The sequence below is a fragment of the Simochromis diagramma genome, unplaced genomic scaffold (assembly GCF_900408965.1).
Source record: "Simochromis diagramma unplaced genomic scaffold, fSimDia1.1 OVJJ01000603.1, whole genome shotgun sequence".
Taxonomy (NCBI): Eukaryota; Metazoa; Chordata; class Actinopteri; order Cichliformes; family Cichlidae; genus Simochromis; species Simochromis diagramma.
The window spans coordinates 15,104,513-15,125,491 of NW_024387414.1; the positions used below are offsets into that span (position 1 = coordinate 15,104,513).

Sequence of the window (20,979 nt, forward strand, 5' to 3'; positions counted from 1 at the left end):
GAAAAAATTGCTGTCATAGACGCACGTACAGCTTTGTATGATGTGCTCCACCTACACGCTGTCTCACGTACTTTTGAACGAGGCTTTTAAGAGTTCTGGCTAATGAATGCCATCAATAGGTTTTTGATTGTTAAAGGCTGTCAGCTGTCATGATCTTATTAGGGAAATGTGCTGTGGCTGGGTGCTAATTTCTGTCGGTTCTGTTAATGTGCTGTGCCAGCAGACTAAAGGTCGATGGCTCACTAGATAGAGTCGTAGTGCTTTCCCGGCTGCATTCATGAACCATCCCCTGACAATTTTGTCTTACAATCTACAAGACCAGCTGCGGCTCAGACACAAAGAAAACATCCGTGGCTCAAAAGAAGACATCACAGAGGGTGACTTTTTCCACAAAATAAAAGGGAACCCCTCAGATTCACTATAGGCTTTAGTAAAGGAACTGTTGAAGCAGCTGTGAACATGAACACCAGTGTGACTTAATGAATGCTGTAATGTCAAGCACACAGCCAATCTTGAAATATATTTCTGTATTCTCTGTGCTCTCATCTCCGCAACTGTGTTCTCCCCAAAGATGACTCAGGAAGGACATTGTCCACAAGTATTGACTGATAATTAGCTCCACAGTCCTGCTGCATGACCCAGTGCTGCTTCTTGCCATCATTTGTTTTCCTCTACAGTTGCTGTACCTCGCAGATGTTTTGGCAAACAGTAAGCACGACCAGGCAGCACCTGACCTTGGATCTTTTACAGGTGTTGTACTTGGCTCAGTGGCGTTTTGGAGGTTAACGTTAGTGATGTAGGGGTTTTAACAACTTCCCCTCACTCACTACGACACAACTGTAATTCATCTGTGATTAAAAGCAAAGGATCAGTCACACACACTCCTTTTTTACATTATTTTATGCATTTCTGCCTTGATGGGATAGTGAAAATGGAGAGAGACAGAAACATGCAGTAAAAGTCTCACCTGGGGACGAGCGCTCAGCTTTGGGGTCGCCCTAGCCCAACAGCCTTTAATCATTAATCAGCTTCACTACCTCAAGGAGATATTTTATGTTATTTCCAGCTGACTCCAGTGATAATCTCATTATTGTAGCCCACAGCTGATCAGCCCTGAGGGACAGGAAGACAGTATTGCTTACACCGATATTATCGCTGAGTTTAATCAACGCTGATTGGTATTTCCTCACCCCTCAGCTGTATCCTGTGGTAACCCTGGCACCCCAGCACATGGCAGAATTGTCTTCAGTGATGGCATCACCTTCGGCAGCTCAGTGGCTTACACGTGCTGGGAAGGCTTCAAAACATCAGGCCTGACCACCAGACACTGCACAACCAATGGGACGTGGACAGGACAACCCCCAGATTGCACTGGTAGGATGATCATTGCTGTCTGAGTGATTAGTTCAAACAGCATGGGATTCTCACGCAGCGTAGAAGCGCTGATTAAAATATTATCATTATTGTTATATGTATGGCAGTGTTTTTCTTTAGCAAATGGTTCAAGAGTAGCATAAATTGTTCAGGGACTGGGAAAGCAGCTGCTGTGTATCTTCAGAACTGCACAAGGTCTCTTGTGTGAGAGATTTTAAAGTGTAAAGTTTAACAGAGGCAGACAGATGTGTAGGGAAAGGGGGAGAAGGAGGTGTAGATAGAATGAAGTTGGAATGTGCTTCAGGGAAGTTACAGTGAGGAAGGAGAAAGAAATTCGAGTAAACAGAAAGCACAGTTTTTATGACATTTTAGAAAGCACAGTTTTTACTGCACTCATCCACAGCTCCAGGCTTACTGGCACACCACTGTATGACAGATTTAGGCTCACTTATACCATAACATTTTTGTTACTTCCTTTAGTGATCAGTTGTGGTGATCCTGGGACAATAGCTAATGGAATCTATATAGGAAGAGAGTTTAACTTCAACCACACAGTGATCTACCGCTGCAACCCCGGTCACTTGATGGAACCACCTGGACATGGACGCAACGTTCTGCGCTGCATAAAAGATGGAACCTGGAACCAAACTAAACCCAGCTGTAAAGGTATGAGGAAGTAATACATAACTGTTTCCATAGTTATGGATAAAAGCATGAAATGTTAAACTAAACCAACTAAATAAAATAAATATTGTTGAAAATTTACATGCTTACATGCAGAAATTTTTTTTTTTCTGTTCAGTTCTGAGATTTTGAGCTATTTTGCTTACAAAACATGTTTGTTTGTTTTTTCAGAGTGGTAGAAAGAAAATGTCCATTTCTGTTTTGGACTGATTTTATAAAATCCAAAAAAAAAAAGAGAGAATTATAATAAATGTTTTTTGTAACATATAGATGTTAATAAGTGCAGTATGTGTGGCAATGTTTTGATGCAAAGCTTTGTTTAGATTAGCCCACTGGTTATAAGGAGAAGTTAAGGTATATGATAATATTTTCTGATATATGAAAATAAAAATGAGGGATTCCTTCTGTAAATGTCTATGATTTTCCAAAAAAGTGAAACAAGAATATTCCGATTTCTTTCCTAAAAACCTTTGCTAATTGTCCCAGAATTTGATTCATAATTAAATTGAAAATTTAAACAAGAAATTCTATAAAACCTGAAATGAAAAGAAAAAGAAAATTCGATGAATTGCAAAATAATATAAATTAAGTGAGGCTTGAAAATGTAAACATTGTATACAGTACAATATTATTTATGTAGGATGTGCAGTAGGCAAGATTGTATTGATTGTACTGATATTTAAAATTATGAGCATGTATTCTGATATCAATTATATATATATTATATGTATATTATTCTGTTATTAATTAGAATAGAATTGAATTAGAATAGAAGTTGAATTCTATTCTATTCTAATTCTATTCTATTCTAATTAATAACAGAATAATATACATAACTTTTATAAATATATTTCCACACAATTTTGTGATATTTCTAGCTTTATCTATCTTCATTTCTAGCTTTTTTGTCTATAAAATGGTCAAATCAAACCAAAGAATTCAAGAAAGTAAGTCAGAACAGAAAGTATAAAAAGTTGTGTTGTATTCTGCATTGAAATAATAAAAGCACATGGACTCGACATATTATAGTGTCAAATCTCAATGTAATGAGATCTTCTAATGGTAGCAAACAATGAAGAATTGTGAGAGTAGTTAATGGCAGAGAGCACAAAAAACAAAGGGCAATTTAACTAAGAAAAACAGTATTGCAATAAGAACTGGTATAGTAAATAACAGCTTGTGAAATCAACAGTACATTAGTGGAAGAAGTGGAAGATTAGGCCACAGGAAGAATAACATTGCTCCTCACTATAACAGGGTGTTAAATCAGGGTTTATTTCCTGAGAACCTTCTGTTTTCCCACAAACACAAACGGGAGAATAAAAAAGGAATGTATTAAATTGAAATGGCTCAGAGTTTTACAACAGGCCATATTTAGAGTTTAGACTATGACACTCAACAACAGTAAAAAGGAATGTTTCCTGAGATCCACCCTGCCGTTTCTTCCCACAAACAGAAAATCTCCTGCTGGCTCCTGCAGTTGGAGAGGCTTTGAACTGAGATGAAAAAAACTGAGAAAGCAGGGATAGAGGCTACTGAGAGGGAAGCAGAAAGAGGTGCAGAGAGGAAAAGCAGAAGTAATGTGTGTGTGATACTGATAGAGCATGTGACTTGGGGAGGAAACTGAAAAGCAAAAGTTAAAGGTGGTATGGAAAAATGGGAACGAGCCAGTGAGATACAGAGGTAGAAACAGGCTATAGACTAGAAAAGTCTTTCCTCTTTGCTCTCCTTTAGTTCTCATTTTCTAAATCTCCCCATCTCATGTTCAACTCCCCTGTTTTCATCCCCTCATCGATCATTTGATCTCATTTTGTGACGAAAGCTTTTTAACACACAGACACCCATAGACACATTTAATGAAGGACCTATCGAACTGCAGGCAAAAGGGAATCAAAGGGACTTAGACATAAGAATGACAATGAGTGACAGAGGGGGAGACTAGGAGGAGGAGAGGGGCGGTAAGGGATGAAGGGGTGTATCGGAAGAAAACAATGGATTAGAGAAGAGAGACACAAAAACACAGAGTGACACACAATGCATAATCCAGAGATTTAGAGGGAAAGAAATTGGAAGGTGGAAAAAGAGAGTGTAAAGCAAGTAAATGAAAAAAGAAAAACAGTGAATGTGATGAGCCATCAGTGAGGCTACAAGGAGAAAGCAAAGGAGAAGCAAGTGAGAAAGGAAGCGAGTGATGGGAGAAACAAAGAGAACCAAATCAATACCTGCCCCCAAACCTGTAAACACACAGTGAGAAAAGGGATTAAGCCCATAAAATTTGTTGGTTGGGTGAATTGCACCAAGAGAGATATGCTTAAAAGACAAAGGGAGGGAGGGAGAGGCAGTAATGGTGTGAGAAGGAGACCAAGAGAGCTGGGGAAGAGGATAAAAGAGGACTGGAGCTGGGACAGAAGGCCAACGAAGAGAAGTGCAGGGAGAAAGCAAAGAAGGGTTAGAGGGAGTCAGGGGGGGAGTACCCAGACAGAAAGGAGGCAGGGGACCAGAGTGTAAGAAAGAGGAGAGTGTGGAGACGTGAGAGGAAAGAAGAGAGGATCGGGAAAGGAGTCAGCGAGCGCAATGATGGAGGGAAGAGCAAAGGCGCATAAGCAAGCAGGGATGAGAGTTAGTCCTCTTCCTCTGGGTTGTGAAGCCACCGTAGTCAATTCACAACAAGGAAAAGAGACAAAGAGGAAATAAAAGAGTTCAGAAACCTTCAATTACAGACCCGAGTGTTTTGGGGCATCAGAGACCCACAGAAATATTGGTCTGGAATATTAACTGCTCAAGTCAATAAGAATGCATTCCTCTGTTTTAGTCAGCTAGAGTTTGTTCCCCAACAACAAAGTTGCTTTTAGGCGGAAGAAAACATTCATTCTGTGATGAAACTGAAACTTCATTAACTGCTGGCTAGCCACCAGCTATTATTCCTACAGTCACGTAACAATAAAACGATGAATCATGTACATACTTTAAGAAATTGGCATTGATTTGTGTGCAGGTGCGTAGGTTTGTTTTGAATGGGACAAACAAGGACACGTTGTAGAGTGGAGAAATATAATTTTTTTCTAAGGCTGGAAGGATGGGTTTGGGGAGGTGAAGGCTTCTTCACAACACTGGTGAGATAGAAAGCCAGAAGTAACCAGTTGATTAGCTTGCCATAGGCAGAATAACACAGAATTATAAATGAAATGCACGTACTTGTCACTTTATTAAGTACACCTGATGAAGTATTATTAATAAAAAATGGTAAATGGCCTGTACAGTGGGGCAAAAAAGTATTTAGTCAGCCACCGATTGTGCAAGTTCCCCCACCTAAAATGATGACAGAGGTCAGTAATTTGCACCAGAGGTACACTTCAACTGTGAGAGACAGAAAGTGAAAAAAAAATCCATGAATCCACATGGTAGGATTTGTAAAGAATTTATTCGTAAATCAGGGTGGAAAATAAGTATTTGGTCAATAACAAAAATACAACTCAATACTTTGTAACATAACCTTTGTTGGCAATAACAGAGGTCAAACGTTTACTATAGGTCTTTACCAGGTTTGCACACACAGTAGCTGGTATTTTGGCCCATTCCTCCATGCAGATCTTCTCGAGAGCAGTGATGTTTTGGGGCTGTCGCCGAGCAACACGGACTTTCAACTCCCGCCACAGATTTTCAATGGGGTTGAGGACTGGAGACTGGCTAGGCCACTCCAGGACTTTCAAATGCTTCTTACGGAGCCACTCCTTTGTTGCCCGGGCGGTGTGTTTTGGATCATTGTCATGTTGGAAGACCCAGCCTCGTTTCATCTTCAAAGTTCTCACTGATGGAAGGAGGTTTTGGCTCAAAATCTCACGATACATGGCCCCATTCATTCTGTCCTTAACACGGATCAGTCGTCCTGTCCCCTTGGCAGAAAAACAGCCCCATAGCATGATGTTTCCACCCCCATGCTTCACAGTAGGTATGGTGTTCTTGGGATGCAACTCAGTATTCTTCTTCCTCCAAACACGACGAGTTGAGTTTATACCAAAAAGTTCTACTTTGTCATGTGGTCAGATGAAACCATTCTCCCAATCCTCTGCTGTATCATCCATGTGCTCTCTGGCAAACTTCAGACGGGCCTGGACATGCACTGGCTTCAGCAGCGGAACACGTCTGGCACTGCGGGATTTGATTCCCTGCCGTTGTAGTGTGTTACTGATGGTGACCTTTGTTACTTTGGTCCCAGCTCTCTGCAGGTCATTCACCAGGTCCCCCTGTGTGGTTCTGGGATCTTTGCTCACCGTTCTCATGATCATTTTGACCCCACGGGATGAGATCTTGCGTGGAGCCCCAGATCGTGGGAGATTATCAGTGGTCTTTGTATGTCTTCCATTTTCTGATGATTGCTCCCACAGTTGATTTTTTCACACCAAGCTGCTTGCCTATTGTAGATTCACTCTTCCCAGTCTGGTGCAGGTCTACAATACTTTTCCTGGTGTCCTTCGAAAGCTCTTTGGTCTTGGCCATGGCGGAGTTTGGAGTCTGACTGTTTGAGGCTGTGGACAGGTGTCTTTTATACAGATGATGAGTTCAAACAGGTGCCATTCATACAGGTAACGAGTGGGGGACAGAAAAGCGTCTTACAGAAGACGTTACAGGTCTGTGAGAGCCAGAGATTTTCCATGTTTGAGGTGACCAAATACTTATTTTCCACCCTAATTTACGAATAAATTCTTTACAAATCCTACCATGTGGATTCATGGATTTTTTTTTCACATTCTGTCTCTCACAGTTGAAGTGTACCTCTGGTGCAAATTACTGACCTCTGTCATCATTTTAAGTGGGGGAACTTGCACAATCGGTGGCTGACTAAATACTTTTTTGCCCCACTGTATTCGTATAGCGCTTTACATAGGACTCCAAACCACTTATAGGTATTATTATTGTTAATATCATGAATTATTATTCATTATTAACCTTATTATTAATACATATCTTAGCAGCCAACCACACAAAAGCAACTCAAAGTAATGGTCAAAATGACCTGCTGAAGTTCAAACTGTCCAAGTTTTGATTTTAGGGAATTTGAACCTGGCATAGTTATTGATGGCAGATGGGCTGGCCTGAGTATTTCAGAAGCTACTAATCCAATTTCCCACACAACCAGTTCTAGTGTTTACGGGGAATGGTCCAAAAAGGACAAAATAACTGTGATCAGCCATTTTCTGGAAGAACGCGTTCCTGACCGTGTCCGTGCCTTTATGACCACAGTGTACCCATCTTCTGATAGCTGCTTCCACCAGGATAACGTGCCATGTCACAAAGGTCACATCACTTCTTAAACATACCAATGAGTTCACTGGATTCAAATGGCCTCCCCAGTCACCAGCTCTCAATGGGTAGAGTCCCTTTGGGGAACAGGATATTCACATCATGGGTGCACAGCTGATAACTCTCGGCAACTGTGTAATACTGTCATGCCAAAATATGGCATTGAATCTCTGTGACAAAGAATTAAAACAGTTCTGAAGGTAAAGGGGGTCCAACTCGGTACTAGCAAAAGGTGTCCTTGATTAATTTTTGATTTGATTTTACTTTTTTCAGAAAGAGTGACGATAATGCAAACAGAGGAACAGAAAAATATTCCAAAAAATGAACAAGAAAAAATTAAATCTGTATACAGTATAATTACAGATAGTTTTATATACTTGTTTTTTTACTCTCGATTACATGTGTTTATGCGCAATACTTGCTTATTGCTTTGTCCTCTGTATATACAGGATGTTTCTGTGCTTGTCTGCCACTCTCTCTCTCTCTCTGTGTGTGTGGGTATGTCTATTGTATATCATCATAGCAGAATGAATGGAGCATGAAACCATCTGTCTCCTGGTTAGATGAGAATTACACTGGCTTTATTAGATGTTTGAAACCATGCAGATGGTTATCATTATCGTGGGGAGTCGGGCACATGCACACGCAGAGATGTTTGTCGGAGTGTTATGAAGTTAAACGCACACATATCCAGCTACATAAAAATGCTCTTGCATGTATGAACACTCACAGCGAGTTTCTTAAAATCTTGTAAAAAGTCCTTTAACCTCCAGTCATCACAGAAATAAATTCTCTGTGTGTAACAAATGCTTTTTTAAATGCATACTTGCCTATGTGATGCGTCGGACAATTTAATCCCAATATTAGTTATATAAACTGTCATTTACAAAATTGAGTTTCTAAATAGGACTGAGTTTGTGTAAGTCATTAACATTACATGAACAGCAGCTCAGCTTCATGTACACACTGGAAAGAATAATTAAGTGAATTTGCATTTGTGTGTCCATTTTTTAATAATATGGTCAGATCTTCAGTTACTTCTATGAATGAAAAACACAATTTATTTTAACGCAAACAAATCACTGTGCCGCTTGGATGCCTACTGAATATTTAATTTTAACATTCACAGTATTGTTAGTTTTTGAGCCCAAAGGCTAATGACAAATGGCAAAAGCTAAACGGAGTCAGGGGTATGCAGTCCATTTAATCATTCAAGGTGATGGTTAGAGGTAGTTTGATTTATAAAACTGATATTTTTTATATATTGTGAGTTTTTTTAGTCTTGTGAAGCAGAAGTGTATCAGGAACTCTCAGTTCATCAGTTAGTTTTTTTGGTTCGGTAACCTAAACATGGCGTTTTGGGTCATCTGCTGCTTTAACTCTATACATATCCAAATAGTGGTGATTACAGTCATCTGCAGATTTTGCTTTTTTCACATCTAAGGATGTATTTTCACCTCCACCTGTAGTCTCAAGTCATGTTGACCTTTTTCCAGTTGTTCAATTTCCAGCTTTGTTTCTCGACCCCCGGCCGCTATTTCCAAGTCAACTCGAAAGTTTCCTTTCTAATTGGTTCATGAACCCTAACAGTCACCTCTGTTACGGGATTAAGTTGTATACTGCATGAACCTTACAACCAGCTCTGCAAGACTACTACTAGACATGTGTTGCAGTGGTGCATTAGCTCATGTTATCTTTTGAACTGTTTAATTTCCTATTATTTTATTTTACTGTATATAATGCTGTTATATGTGTTTCAGTGATCCAGTGTGGACCTCCCCCTCAAGTACAGAATGGGAAGGTGGAAGGGACCGACCATTCATGGGGATCGAGTATTAGCTATAGCTGTTTCCACGGTTATCAGCTGTCCACTCCTGCTGTGTTAACCTGTGAGGGGAATGGGACTTGGACAGGAGACGTCCCACAATGTCTGCGTAAGTTAGCGTGCCACTGCATATACTATACACTGCAGCATGCTGATGCACATTACTGTTTACCTTTTAGCATTTTTAACCGATCTGTGCACCAGTACACAGTCCTAATCGTCATTTTTATGTCTTTTCAAGCTGTCCTATGTGGTGATCCTGGCTCTCCTGGAGGAGGATTCAGAGAGGGAAATATCTTTTCATACCGGTCAGTGGTTTATAAGTTAATGAATAAGCCACAGTAGTTCAGTGTATAATGTGGTTATGCTTTTTAGTTATAATCATAAGTATTACATGGCCGAATGGGGACTCGACTATCTTGAAATACATTCTCTTTTTTTAAATAGCATAACTGAATTGCTACTGAATAAAAGTTGTATTATGTCTCCTACATTCTGTGCTCTACACAGCAACTAATTTACTTGCATTATCCTGCCACAATTTAATTTTTCACTTCAAAACCCCTTTGATAAGTTGATGAATTAATTAACATTCCTCATCACTGCCTAATTTTGTGCAATTTTGGGGTTCGTATTATAATTTAATATTTGCTTTCCTACATAGGTCAGAGGTCAGGTTCTACTGCCATGCCCCCTACTTGCTCGTAGGCTCTGCATCCAGAGTCTGTCAAGCAGATGGAAGTTGGAGTGGCCAACAGCCAGCTTGCATAGGTAACTAAATGTAAACAATATGCTGACTTCATATTTATGCCCCATAATGTATATAGGAATGCAACAGAGATGCTGCCTCAGCTTTAGATGTAGATACTTCATATATACTGGATACAGGACTTTTTACAGTATCTTGATGATAGTCCAGCGTGAAACCATAAACATCCAGAAGATTTTTTGTTCCCACATGTCAGGAAACTGAGATCTGGTAAGCTTAAACAAGTTAAAATTACCTATCATGTATGATATGACATTTACAGAAAACAGTGTAAGATTTCAGTGCTTTTCTGGGCTTTTATAAATGCGTTAGTGTCAGTTTGTTAAAGGAAATTGAGATATCTGGTCAGTATATTGCTCCCAACACACTTTTGCATTACACACAGAAAATCATGCATAAAGACTTAGACACATTAACAGAATGCTTACATAAATCATAAATACATATTCCAGTAGTTTCACAATTTTAGATGAACAATTTGTCTACTGCAAAGGAAAACATTTTATCATATTATGATTAAAATTGTGTGAAATCAGATTATTGGTAAATAAGATTGTAGAGCTTACTCATATTCACATCTTGGCATTAGTATTCCTGCATACCTAGAGCTGAAGATATTATCTCATCAGCTGATGAAGTGTGTAGTTTTGATGTCAGCATTTGGTTTCTTTAAAGATTTTATCTTGTAAAGCAGTCCTTCACTTTTTGATGTGAAATTGAAGTGTTTGTGTTCGCTGTTTTGGAAGTGTGGAGCTTATTTTGGAACAAGTTGTACAATTACAAGGAAAAAAGTGAAATTAAATCAGTCTTGCAAGAACAGCACAGCCATCACAGAATTTCTGTCACGTTGTTCTGCTAAAAATAATTGTGTTTTTCTATGTTACTGCATGTTGTTCAGATTTAAGTACTAACTGGGTACTTACATAGAAAAGTTATACTTCTTAAGACTTTAATATTTAATATTTACTATAATGTATTCTGATAGTGGTGAGGCATTGAATAATCTTCTGTGTTAAGTGCCTGAAGTCTTACCAATAAGTCAAAAATCAATTTTAAAAAAGACTTTATTAGTTACACCTTGCAAGTACTGGTCTGGATCCACTTTTGCCTGCAGAACTGCCTTAATTTTTCATGGCACAGATTCAGTAAGGTGCTGGAAACATTCCTCAGAGCCATAATGACAAGATAGCATCACACAACTCCTGCCGTTCCACCACATCACAAAGGTGCTATACTAGACTGATAGTATCTTATGTCTGTGGGGGCTATTTGACTACAGTTAACTCATCGTCTTGTTCACGAATCCAATTTTTCAGATGATCTGAGCTTCATGACACAACATTAACCTGTTGGAAACAAGCCATCAGAAGATGGGTAAACAATAGTCACATAGTCCGTGGTGTCCATTTGGTACAAATGGGATGAATGGTACCCCCACAACATTACACCAGCTGCAGCACCTTGGTGTGGTCTTCTGCTTCTGTAGCCATTCTGCTTCAGTGTGTTGTGCAGTCAGATATGCTCTTTTGCATACCTTAGTTGTAACAAGCAGTTATTTGAGTTAGTCTTCCTATCAGCTTGAAGTCACCTTGCCATTCTCCTCTGACCTCTGGCATCAACAAGGCATTTTGTGAACCCTACAGATGTGCAGGGATTTGTGGCACCAAACACCATGTGTCATTCAAAGTCTGATGCTCAGTTTGAAATTCAACAGGTCCATATACTGTAGGCTGATAGACATGGACATGTCTACCGGCCCACAGTAAACACACTGAGGCCCTGCACTGTGATTTACTGATTAGATATTTGCACTAACAACCAGCTAAACAAGTGTACCTAACTAAGTAACCGGTAAGTGTATGACATTGAAAAGACTGTAAAAGATATAAATATTTCTAAAAATGTTCATTGTGTGAATGTTTTTGCAGACCCAGCCTTCAACAGCTGTCGTGATCCAGGAACTCCAGCTTATGGTATCCCAGTCATGGCCCAAGGCTTTCAAGTAAGAAACATTTATTAGTGCACTATAAAACATATGTATAATTCATTACATATCTGGAACACTAATTTATTCAGGTAAGAACATTATAGCACCAGCTGAAGTTTTTTTCAAGTAAGAGGTATTTATTAACTCCTTTTTTCAATATTATACTGTAAGTATGCACTTTCAGATAAAAGATTGTGAAAAGTAAGCACTTTATTTTACTAAAATGATGGGATTAATGTTTAACTTTGGCAGTTTTGCAGATATTTTGTTAACATGATGAAGGGCCACTACAAGTATCTCAGGAAGTGTTATATAAAAGAAAATTCAGCATAATTTGTGAACAAATGGCATCAATGTTCTACCACTTTCATGCATGCATCCTCAAATGAGATTAAGTACTGTAGGTCTGAACCAAGAATCAGAGACTTCATATGCAAGTGAAAAGTAAACACCAGGGAAAAGCTAACGCTCAAAGTTTTTAAGGTTCTTTTATCTTTGCACCAAGCTGTCTGGAGAAGAGATAAGAATGTGTTGATGGAATATATTGGCTGTCCAATCCTTAATGGAGTTTAAGCAAACATGCAAATCCTTCAATTTGTGAAGGCATAATTGGATATCATCTTCATATCATATTTCCCCTGACAACTCTATAAAGAGTAGGAGGACTACTAACACCAGTACAGTACTACAACACAGACACAGCACGTGATGCAGGAGCAAAAATCGAAGTTTAAATGTTTGATAAACTTCATGATCGCAACAAAAGTTAGAAAAATGGATGTGCTATAAGGTTTTAGCGGTACGTTCAAGATGAATGACTATTGTGATTACTATATGGAGTTTTAGAGGCTGGGGGAAGACTTTTTATCATGCTTTTTATGATAAATAGGTTGGCAGTAAGATTTCCTTCAAGTGCCGCAAAAACTACCACATCCTCGGTTCAACGACAAGAACATGCCTAGAAAACCTGACCTGGAGTGGAACTCAACCTGAGTGTATAGGTAAGGAAAAACTCCGTGCACAATCACATTTGTATCTTCGGCACATCAGTAAAAAAACCCAACTTGAGCTAATTAAAGTCAGTGTTGGTGGTTGTATTTGTAATTTAATGGAGAAAAACTTCCTATCTTGTTTTAAACTAAAGCATGGATGTGTTTATGATAACTGCTCTTTCCCCTCCCTGTCACTCAGCCCATTCATGCAGACAGCCAGAGACCCCCAGTAATGTAGATGTTCGATCTATGGACCTCCCTACCTTGGGATACACTCTGATCTACACCTGTCAAGAAGGTTTCTATCTGGCTGGGGGCTCAGAGCACAGAGCCTGTAAAAGTGATGGTAGATGGTCAGGAAAACCACCGCTCTGCAAAGGTATTCAGATTGTATCTTGAAAATGCACTGCTTGTAAAATGTGCTGATATGTTGCCTAAAATCTAGAATGGATGTCATATTCCCATATGGTTTAAGATAAATACAGCTTATCACACTAATATTATTTCCGTGCTCTGGGAAATCAGCCTCAGGCGTATGAATGTTGTTGTTGTTGATATTTTTTTATCACATACTCATAGCGCTATCTGTTCTCAAAGATGAGGAACTGATGGCTGTGAATGTTGTGATATACAAGTGTATAGCAACAAGACAATAATACCCAGACAGGAAATGGACTGCCAGCAGTTTTCTGCCTCTTGTCTTGAAGTAGCACATGGCAAAGCAATTAGATAATGGGTTTTTTTTAACATGTGCTTTTCCTGTTTGCTCAGTCCCGTCACATACATATATTTTCCCAAATCTACCAAATGCTCTCTCTGCATAACTTTAAATGTCAAGCAAACAGCATTTATCTCTGTGGGGTTTTTTTTTTTAATGTTTCAGTTGGAGTCAAAGTCAATCCCAAAGGCAGAGGAGATACAGATGTCCAAAAGAACAAGATTCGTGGTATGCAGAGTTCACTTACACCACAAATGTACCGTGTTATCCATGTTTGTAACAGAGTTCATTCAATTGCGCTTTGATAAACAAGATTGAGACAAAGTATTCCTCAAAGAGGGTTTTGAGATTGCAGTGAGTGTTCATTCCACAGAGCTTTTTGATTTTATAGGATGACAGTGAAATGCTGTGAAGTACAGCTGAGATGCAGCAAATAAATCAGTGAAAACATTCAGGTGAAATACCACTTAATGCCTTATGGGTTTTAAGTAGGATTTTGTAATCAATATATGCATTTAGAAGGAGACAGTTTTGATCTTCCATGAATCCTGCAGCTGCTGTGTTTTAAAGAAGTCCTGTTTCTAAATGTAGGATTCAGACAAACTCACACTGGCCTGTTCAATTATGAAGTAACTAAAAGGTAGAAGTGCTGTGTCTTGTCTTGTGAAATATTTAAGACTAATCCTAATAATAATAAATGTTTCTTCCCTGTTTGTGACCTTTAATGTTATTTAGTGTTAACAGGGAAAGGGTGCAGATTATAGCTGACAAAAATATCCAAAAAACAGTGTGACATTAATGATATTGATAGCAACAGCAAATGCTAAACTTTAGATTCCCTCCTGTTTTGTACCTTTGACTTCATTGCAGTTCCAGTGGATGTCTTCTCTCCGAACTCTGAGTGGAGCGGCTTCTATGAGTACCTTGGGAAGAGACAGGCCACTGCCTTTACAGTTACTGGGTTCAATGATACCAGTGGTCGAGTCAACGTCACATTACTGGAAACCAGCGGCGTGTCCATCAGATTGTCAGGTAAAACAAGAAAGGAAGCACTCAAAGCCAAATTTATTATTCACGTTCATAAATTTGCTTTGAGTGTTGTTAGAGAGGAGCTAGTGCTCTACTTTCAGACTGTGTGAAACACATTAATGCAGTTTTATACATAAAACAGAACCAAGAAACACTTGAGTCAGTTTGTTGCTTCAGTTAAACAAAGCCTGATGTAAGTATTACAAGTCATAAATTATATTTGAAATACACCGATGTGTAATAGTCTTGAGCCACCACTTATTTCTTTTCATTTTGTTTCCAAGGAGCCCGGCCTCGTGTTTTTTTTTTTTTTTTTTTTTAAATGGTCTTTCACCGGACCATTTCCAGAAGAATGTTTATTTATTTATTTATTTTAATGGTCGCTTAGGACTGGCTGACAATTCATTCAAGCACAAAGGAGGCATCTTACTTAAGGGATAAACCACAGTTTTATATACACATAACAGAAAATGTGGCAAAAAGTCCATTTTAAATAGCATCTTTAGACACTTTGTTACTAGCAGCCTGTTGCAAAAGCACATAATTTGTTCCCTTTTCTTTAGTTGAATCTGTGAAAAATAACAAAAAGTAACACAGTTCAACAGGCATAAAATAGTATTTTTGCAATAACAAAGTGATTCCCAAAGAGCTGCTGCCACAAATTTGGCAAATCTCAACATGGTGTGCAGTATGTCCTTAAAACAACAAGGAACCAGGACAAACAGAGCACAAAAGAAGAAAGTGAAGGACCAAATAATTTGTCTATAGCAGATGAACATTATTTGAAAGTCATGTCCTTAAGGAATAGGAAAAACATAGAGCAAAACCCTGACACAGGACCAGAGAGATACATGCGGCTGTTCAGTGGATCAGAAATGGTTTCGTGGAAGTATGCCTGTCAAGAATCGACCATGCAGTAATGCCTGGAAAGCCACTGATTGGCAAGAGCTTAATTTTTCATCATAACAGTGATCCCACTCACACTTCCAATATAGTAAACGCATACTTGCATTAAAAAAACCACAATGGAACACTGAGTCATGGATTGTCTTCCTCAAACCCCGGACCTATTGAAGCAGTGTGGGATCATCTTTACAGAGAATGGAACAAAAGGCAGCCAACATCCAAAGAAGACCTTTGGAATGTCCTTTAAGAAACTTGGAGAACTATTCCTGGCTGTGTTGAAGAATAAAGGTGGTCATACCAAATAGTGATTATCACGCTCTTAAGTTTTTGTCTCCCTTTTTTGCCTATTATTTCCAATTATGTTTACATTGGACCCATTTTCCCAGCAAAATATACAGAAATACAGAGTGACAAAATCTCAAATATAGAAAAAAGTTTAAAAAAATTACTTGATTTTATACGATGTGAAGGTCTGAACTTTCTCATAGCACTGACTTTGTTGTCAGTGAGGTAAGATTTGCATATATTAAATGTAGTGTAAATATCACAGAAGCAGCGCTGCTATAGGTGCAAATACATAGCAGGTTATTAAAGATCTGATTTTCTTTGCACAATATTAGCAAAGCATCATTGGTATCTATGTTAAATCTGGCACGTTCCTTTATATTGCACATTTTTCTAAACACTGTTCTGTTTAATTTATATGAACCGTAGATTTATGTGTTAAAAAAATTACTAGTTGGTAAAAAATGGAATTTAACTGTCAGCCAGTCGAGTAACTTCATCTTAGATTTCTGATGTCTCACTTAAATGGACTTGTCATATTAAACAGCAGCAGTTTTGTGTTGTGTAGTTAACCAAGTAGAGACGTGTAGCTGAAGGGTAAATGCCACTTTTTCGTTCGTAATGTGTCATGTGCCTGGTGAAGAAAATAGAGTATGATCATTAAACAGTGTCAAAGTGTCTTCTTCTTCCTGTTTGCTTTCTCAATTTCCAGTTGCACCTTTGCCTCTGTGTCTTTCTCTTTGCATTTCTAACTGCTTTCTAACATTTGAGCCGCTAACAAAAAAACACAAGGCGCTAGCCAAGCTATTGGTATATTTAACTGTTCTCTATCTCTATCCAGGTACCTACAAGACAGAGGAAAACCAGCTGCTATTGAAGGTCTACCAGGTGAAAGGGCCAACAGAGCACTACTACAGCAAGTTTAAGAATGACAACTGGGCCATGGATGGATATGTAAGAAAACTTCCTCTTCTTTTCCCGTATCAAGCATTTTTTGCTTCTTGTCAAAGAGGTGCGTTGTGACATGGATATATATATAATATAATAATACAGATATAAAGATTTCGTTGTTCTGAATCCACCAAGTAAGCATCAGTCATCTAGAGTCAGGTACTGGAAACACATTTCTTTTTGTGGATATTCCGTATCATAGCAACCAAAGCATCGGAGCTGAAAAAAATCTGTGCCTCTAAAGCACTATTAAGTACTCCCAGCTGGGCATTTTAAGAGGTGTGCCTGTACCACCCATTATAGCATATTTCAGAACAAATCCTTGCATTTCTAATTGTGGAAACTGACTTTGTGCAATGCTTCACAAAATGATGGTGTCACTTTACTGCTCAGTAAACAGCTGCCTGTCTGTCATACAGGCAGGAATGAATCAGTGGGAGTGAATTTGGACACGGCTTGTTGTCACCATGAGATGCCCAGGCATGTGTATAACTCCAGAAGTTAATATCCTCAACACGATATTGTTCCAGCATGTAACTCTCCACAGGATCACAAATCTGGAGCTGAGTTATTCAATAATTATTCCACATTTTCTCCATGTATCCCAAATTTCTTTTTGACACGTAAGGTTGTATACATTAGTTTCCAACTGCTTTGATTAAGAAAACCAGACAAATAATGAAAAAAAAGCCCACTTTTTCATTATGTGATGCAAATGTGAAGAAATATGCAACCTCAAAATTGATATTCAAAGCTGGGACTTTTTTGGTCTACATATTGTATCGCTGAGAAATTTGACAGACAGCTGGTCATGTTTGACATGTTGACAGAGAGGAGAAGTGAAAAACTGAGTAACTGTGTGTAGGAACTGTAAAAGATTGTTGTAGACACACATGAAGGAAAGAAGTGTCAGAAAGAATGAAGGAAGGAATGATGGACACACAGACAGACAGCTAATCTGGATGCAAATGAAAGAAAGTGATGGCGTGGCTCGGTGAGATTCCGATTCCCGAAAAAGACAATCTTACAGTCAGAAGATGAAATTTTGATTGTTGACCTCGGAATAAAGCAGTCCTCAAATTCTGAACTAGATGAACAGTGGAGCAAAGGGGGTTGATAGAGAGCGGAATATGGAGCACAGTGTAGAGGATGTGGTATTCATCCATCAACCCGTTTTCAGGTTGCAGGAGGGCTTCAGCCTGTCTCACCTGTCAAAGAAGCACCCGGGACAGGTGCCACTCCATCACAGGGCTAACAAAGACACACACTCTCACATTCACACCTACAGCAAATTTAGAATTGCCAGTTAACCTACCGGCAACACTTCGGACTGAGGAAGGAAGCTGGAGTACATGGAGGAACTCCATGAATAAACAGGCTTCAGTTCAATTCAGTTTTGTCATGCCACTGTATTATAAGGTAAAGAACTTACAGTAATAGAAGGAAAATCCCAAGAACCAAACAGCTCACTTTATGCTAGCAGCTGGTGAGAGTGGGAAGGAAAAACTCCCTTCGAACAGGAAGAAGGACATTGTGCTTATGTAACAAAATGGCATGAAGGGTTTACATCTAAATAAATGTGTTCAAGTCACCATTTTGGCAAGATTTATAGAGAAGAATTTTCACCACCAGATTCAAACCCATAAATTTCTTGCTGTGAGAAGATAGTGTTAAATACCGAACCATTATACTGTCAAGGGTAGTACATCAAAAGTATACCCAACATGAAACCGTTTATTGAATTTATTACATTAATGCATTTTATAAAAACAACACTTTAAATAATTGATCATGCAAATTGTGGCTGCATGCAGTATACTGTATATTACATTAACAATATACTTCACAGTAATATAAGTTCCTATTAAATTGTACTTCTGTTTTTCAGGTTACTGCTGAATCGGACCAGAAGACGTTTGTCTACCAGGGCCATATTCACAGTAAAGATTTTGGCAAGTTCTATCTGACAAGACAAGGTGGGCATTTTTGTAATGTCACCATCAGTATTAACATTATGGAAGCACTAAAAGATTTAATATTAATGAGGTCTTTTTATCAGTTAAATCATATAAAATGAATGTCGCTTAAGCCTAAATAGACACAGGAGAGAAACTAACAATGCAGAAAGCTTCTTTTAACCATGCACAAGGAGGTGTTTGTGTGCAGGAGTTTATGCATGTGTTGATTCATCTGTGTCTTTGTCCCTAGACCCTGTAACCATGCCGATGGACCCATCAAACCCTTACACAAACAGCAGCTCTGTGGCAGCAGCCATCTTAGTTCCTTTCTTTGCCCTTATCCTCTCCGGATTTGCCTTCTACCTCTACAAGCACAGGTAAGCTATATCATCAACATCAGTCCTTCAAGGAAAAACAGACGAGCAGCAGAGTAGAATACAAAGCAGGTGTTCTGGCTTTTCTTCAATCTCCATACTTCTCATTCTAAATGGGCTGACACCAAAACTTAACCATGCATCTTTTGAGACTCACAAAGTACAACCAGTCCTAAAGAGATTAATTATACATTTTTGAAAGCAATCCGTTTATGCGTTCTTTGTCCCTAATTGAGTTGAGAAGGTGGCAATTTGATACATTTTAGCACAGACAGGTTTACAGACATTTGAAAAATGTAATTATAGCTTTTAAACTCTAAGCCCACGTGGGTTAAATCTGATTGACCTCAGATATTAATTATTGTTCCTAGAAAGTTCACAGCAGGCTTACAGTGACTTAAGATGCCAGATAATTCAGGACTATACTGAGGGTAAAATGTCATCTCGATGTTTTCTGTTTAAGACTTGTGTGAGGTTTTACAGTTTGAGGACATTGCTGTAATCAGTCAAAGTTTTACAAAGTCATCTTTTGCAGCTTAGACTATGGACGCTAACACACATTAATCTGTTGGCTTGTCATTTATGGTAGCTCTGTGCTACAGCTTTTAGTATGCAATGAGCCTTGTAGAGTCTATTTAGACCTATTTTAGCTTGCGCAATAGTTGCATGTATTTTGCTATGCTTTAGTTAACATTGGGTGAAGGCTCGTATGCCAACGGATGTGCACAGGGTCATGCAGATTTGCACAGACAAACAGCACATTTTGCATAATATGCACTCATTAGTCTTCTAGCCTAGTGACTCTATCATTGCATCACATTTGTTATACAACCTGATTGCCAGTTAGCAATGTGCAATGCTGGTTGATGTATATTAAAGCTGATGGTTGTATGCAGGACATTGTCTGCTGACACAGATGACAATGAGAGACCAAAAGATACCTGGGGGCCTGGCGGCAGGTAAGACTGGCACCTGTCATCCATCTGGTTCAAACAACAACCAGACCTCCGCCCGCCGCCACATCCTCCGTCAAACTTCTCATCTATTATTTTTAGTTTTCAGACTTTTCTTTGTGCTGTTTAGTAAGGCTGCACAGTTACCCCAAAATGTTGCTCTGAAGTGAGGGAAATAAATTGAAAACGAAATCAATTAGAACCAAAATAAGTTTCACTTCAGAAGTTATTGGAATAACAGGACTCTCCTTATTCACTAAAGGTGATTTTGGGGGAGCCTTTATTTTCTCCCTTCCAAAAAACAAAGAAATGTTTTTTTTAAAATAGTGCAGCCCTACTTTGTTAAAACAGCAGTCATTTAAAGTTTGTAAAAAAGGGCATTTTATTTTGTCTTTGATCTCATTGTCATCCTTCTGTCAGCATCATGTCATCAAGAAGAAGTGCAGTATATGACCTGATAGAAATGGGTCGATCAAAGCACGTGAAATGTTTGCTTTTTAAAATTGCTTGTCTTTTATTACCTATAATGGAAAAAAAAATCCTCACTAAAACGGTAGCAGGATGGAAAAGTTAGCGTGGCGAGCCTATCATCATGCCTAGCCGACATAATGGCAAGCCAACAGAAGATAATGTACAGTACAGAGAATGTATGGTAGTAGCTTATACTACTAGCTTATTCACTAAAACTAAGGTGTGAGTGGGTGACACTAGAGTTTTCTTGCTCTGGCCCATATGTCTGCACAGTATCTATAATACTGTCAAAGCAATTATGGTTGCCATTTTTCATTCTACCAATAAAATTAAACTATTGCACCTACAGCCATGACCAGTGCAGCAATTTAAGCTACTGCCACGCAGGGAGGTCTGCAGTGT

General features: G+C 38.8%; 1 protein-coding gene across 1 annotated transcript in view; it reads left to right on the plus strand.

Annotated features, from left to right (window-relative positions):
• Window positions 1-20,979, plus strand: part of LOC120721224 (CUB and sushi domain-containing protein 1-like) — a 412,254-nt gene that overhangs the window by 386,123 nt on the left and 5,152 nt on the right. Inside the window, 13 exon segments of the mRNA XM_040011416.1 lie at window positions 1,198-1,374; window positions 1,855-2,040; window positions 9,120-9,293; window positions 9,426-9,492; window positions 9,849-9,955; window positions 11,882-11,955; window positions 12,830-12,941; window positions 13,132-13,311; window positions 13,816-13,878; window positions 14,521-14,682; window positions 16,712-16,824; window positions 18,710-18,797; window positions 19,030-19,156. Of these exon segments, the coding sequence (XP_039867350.1) occupies window positions 1,198-1,374; window positions 1,855-2,040; window positions 9,120-9,293; window positions 9,426-9,492; window positions 9,849-9,955; window positions 11,882-11,955; window positions 12,830-12,941; window positions 13,132-13,311; window positions 13,816-13,878; window positions 14,521-14,682; window positions 16,712-16,824; window positions 18,710-18,797; window positions 19,030-19,156 (1,630 nt within the window).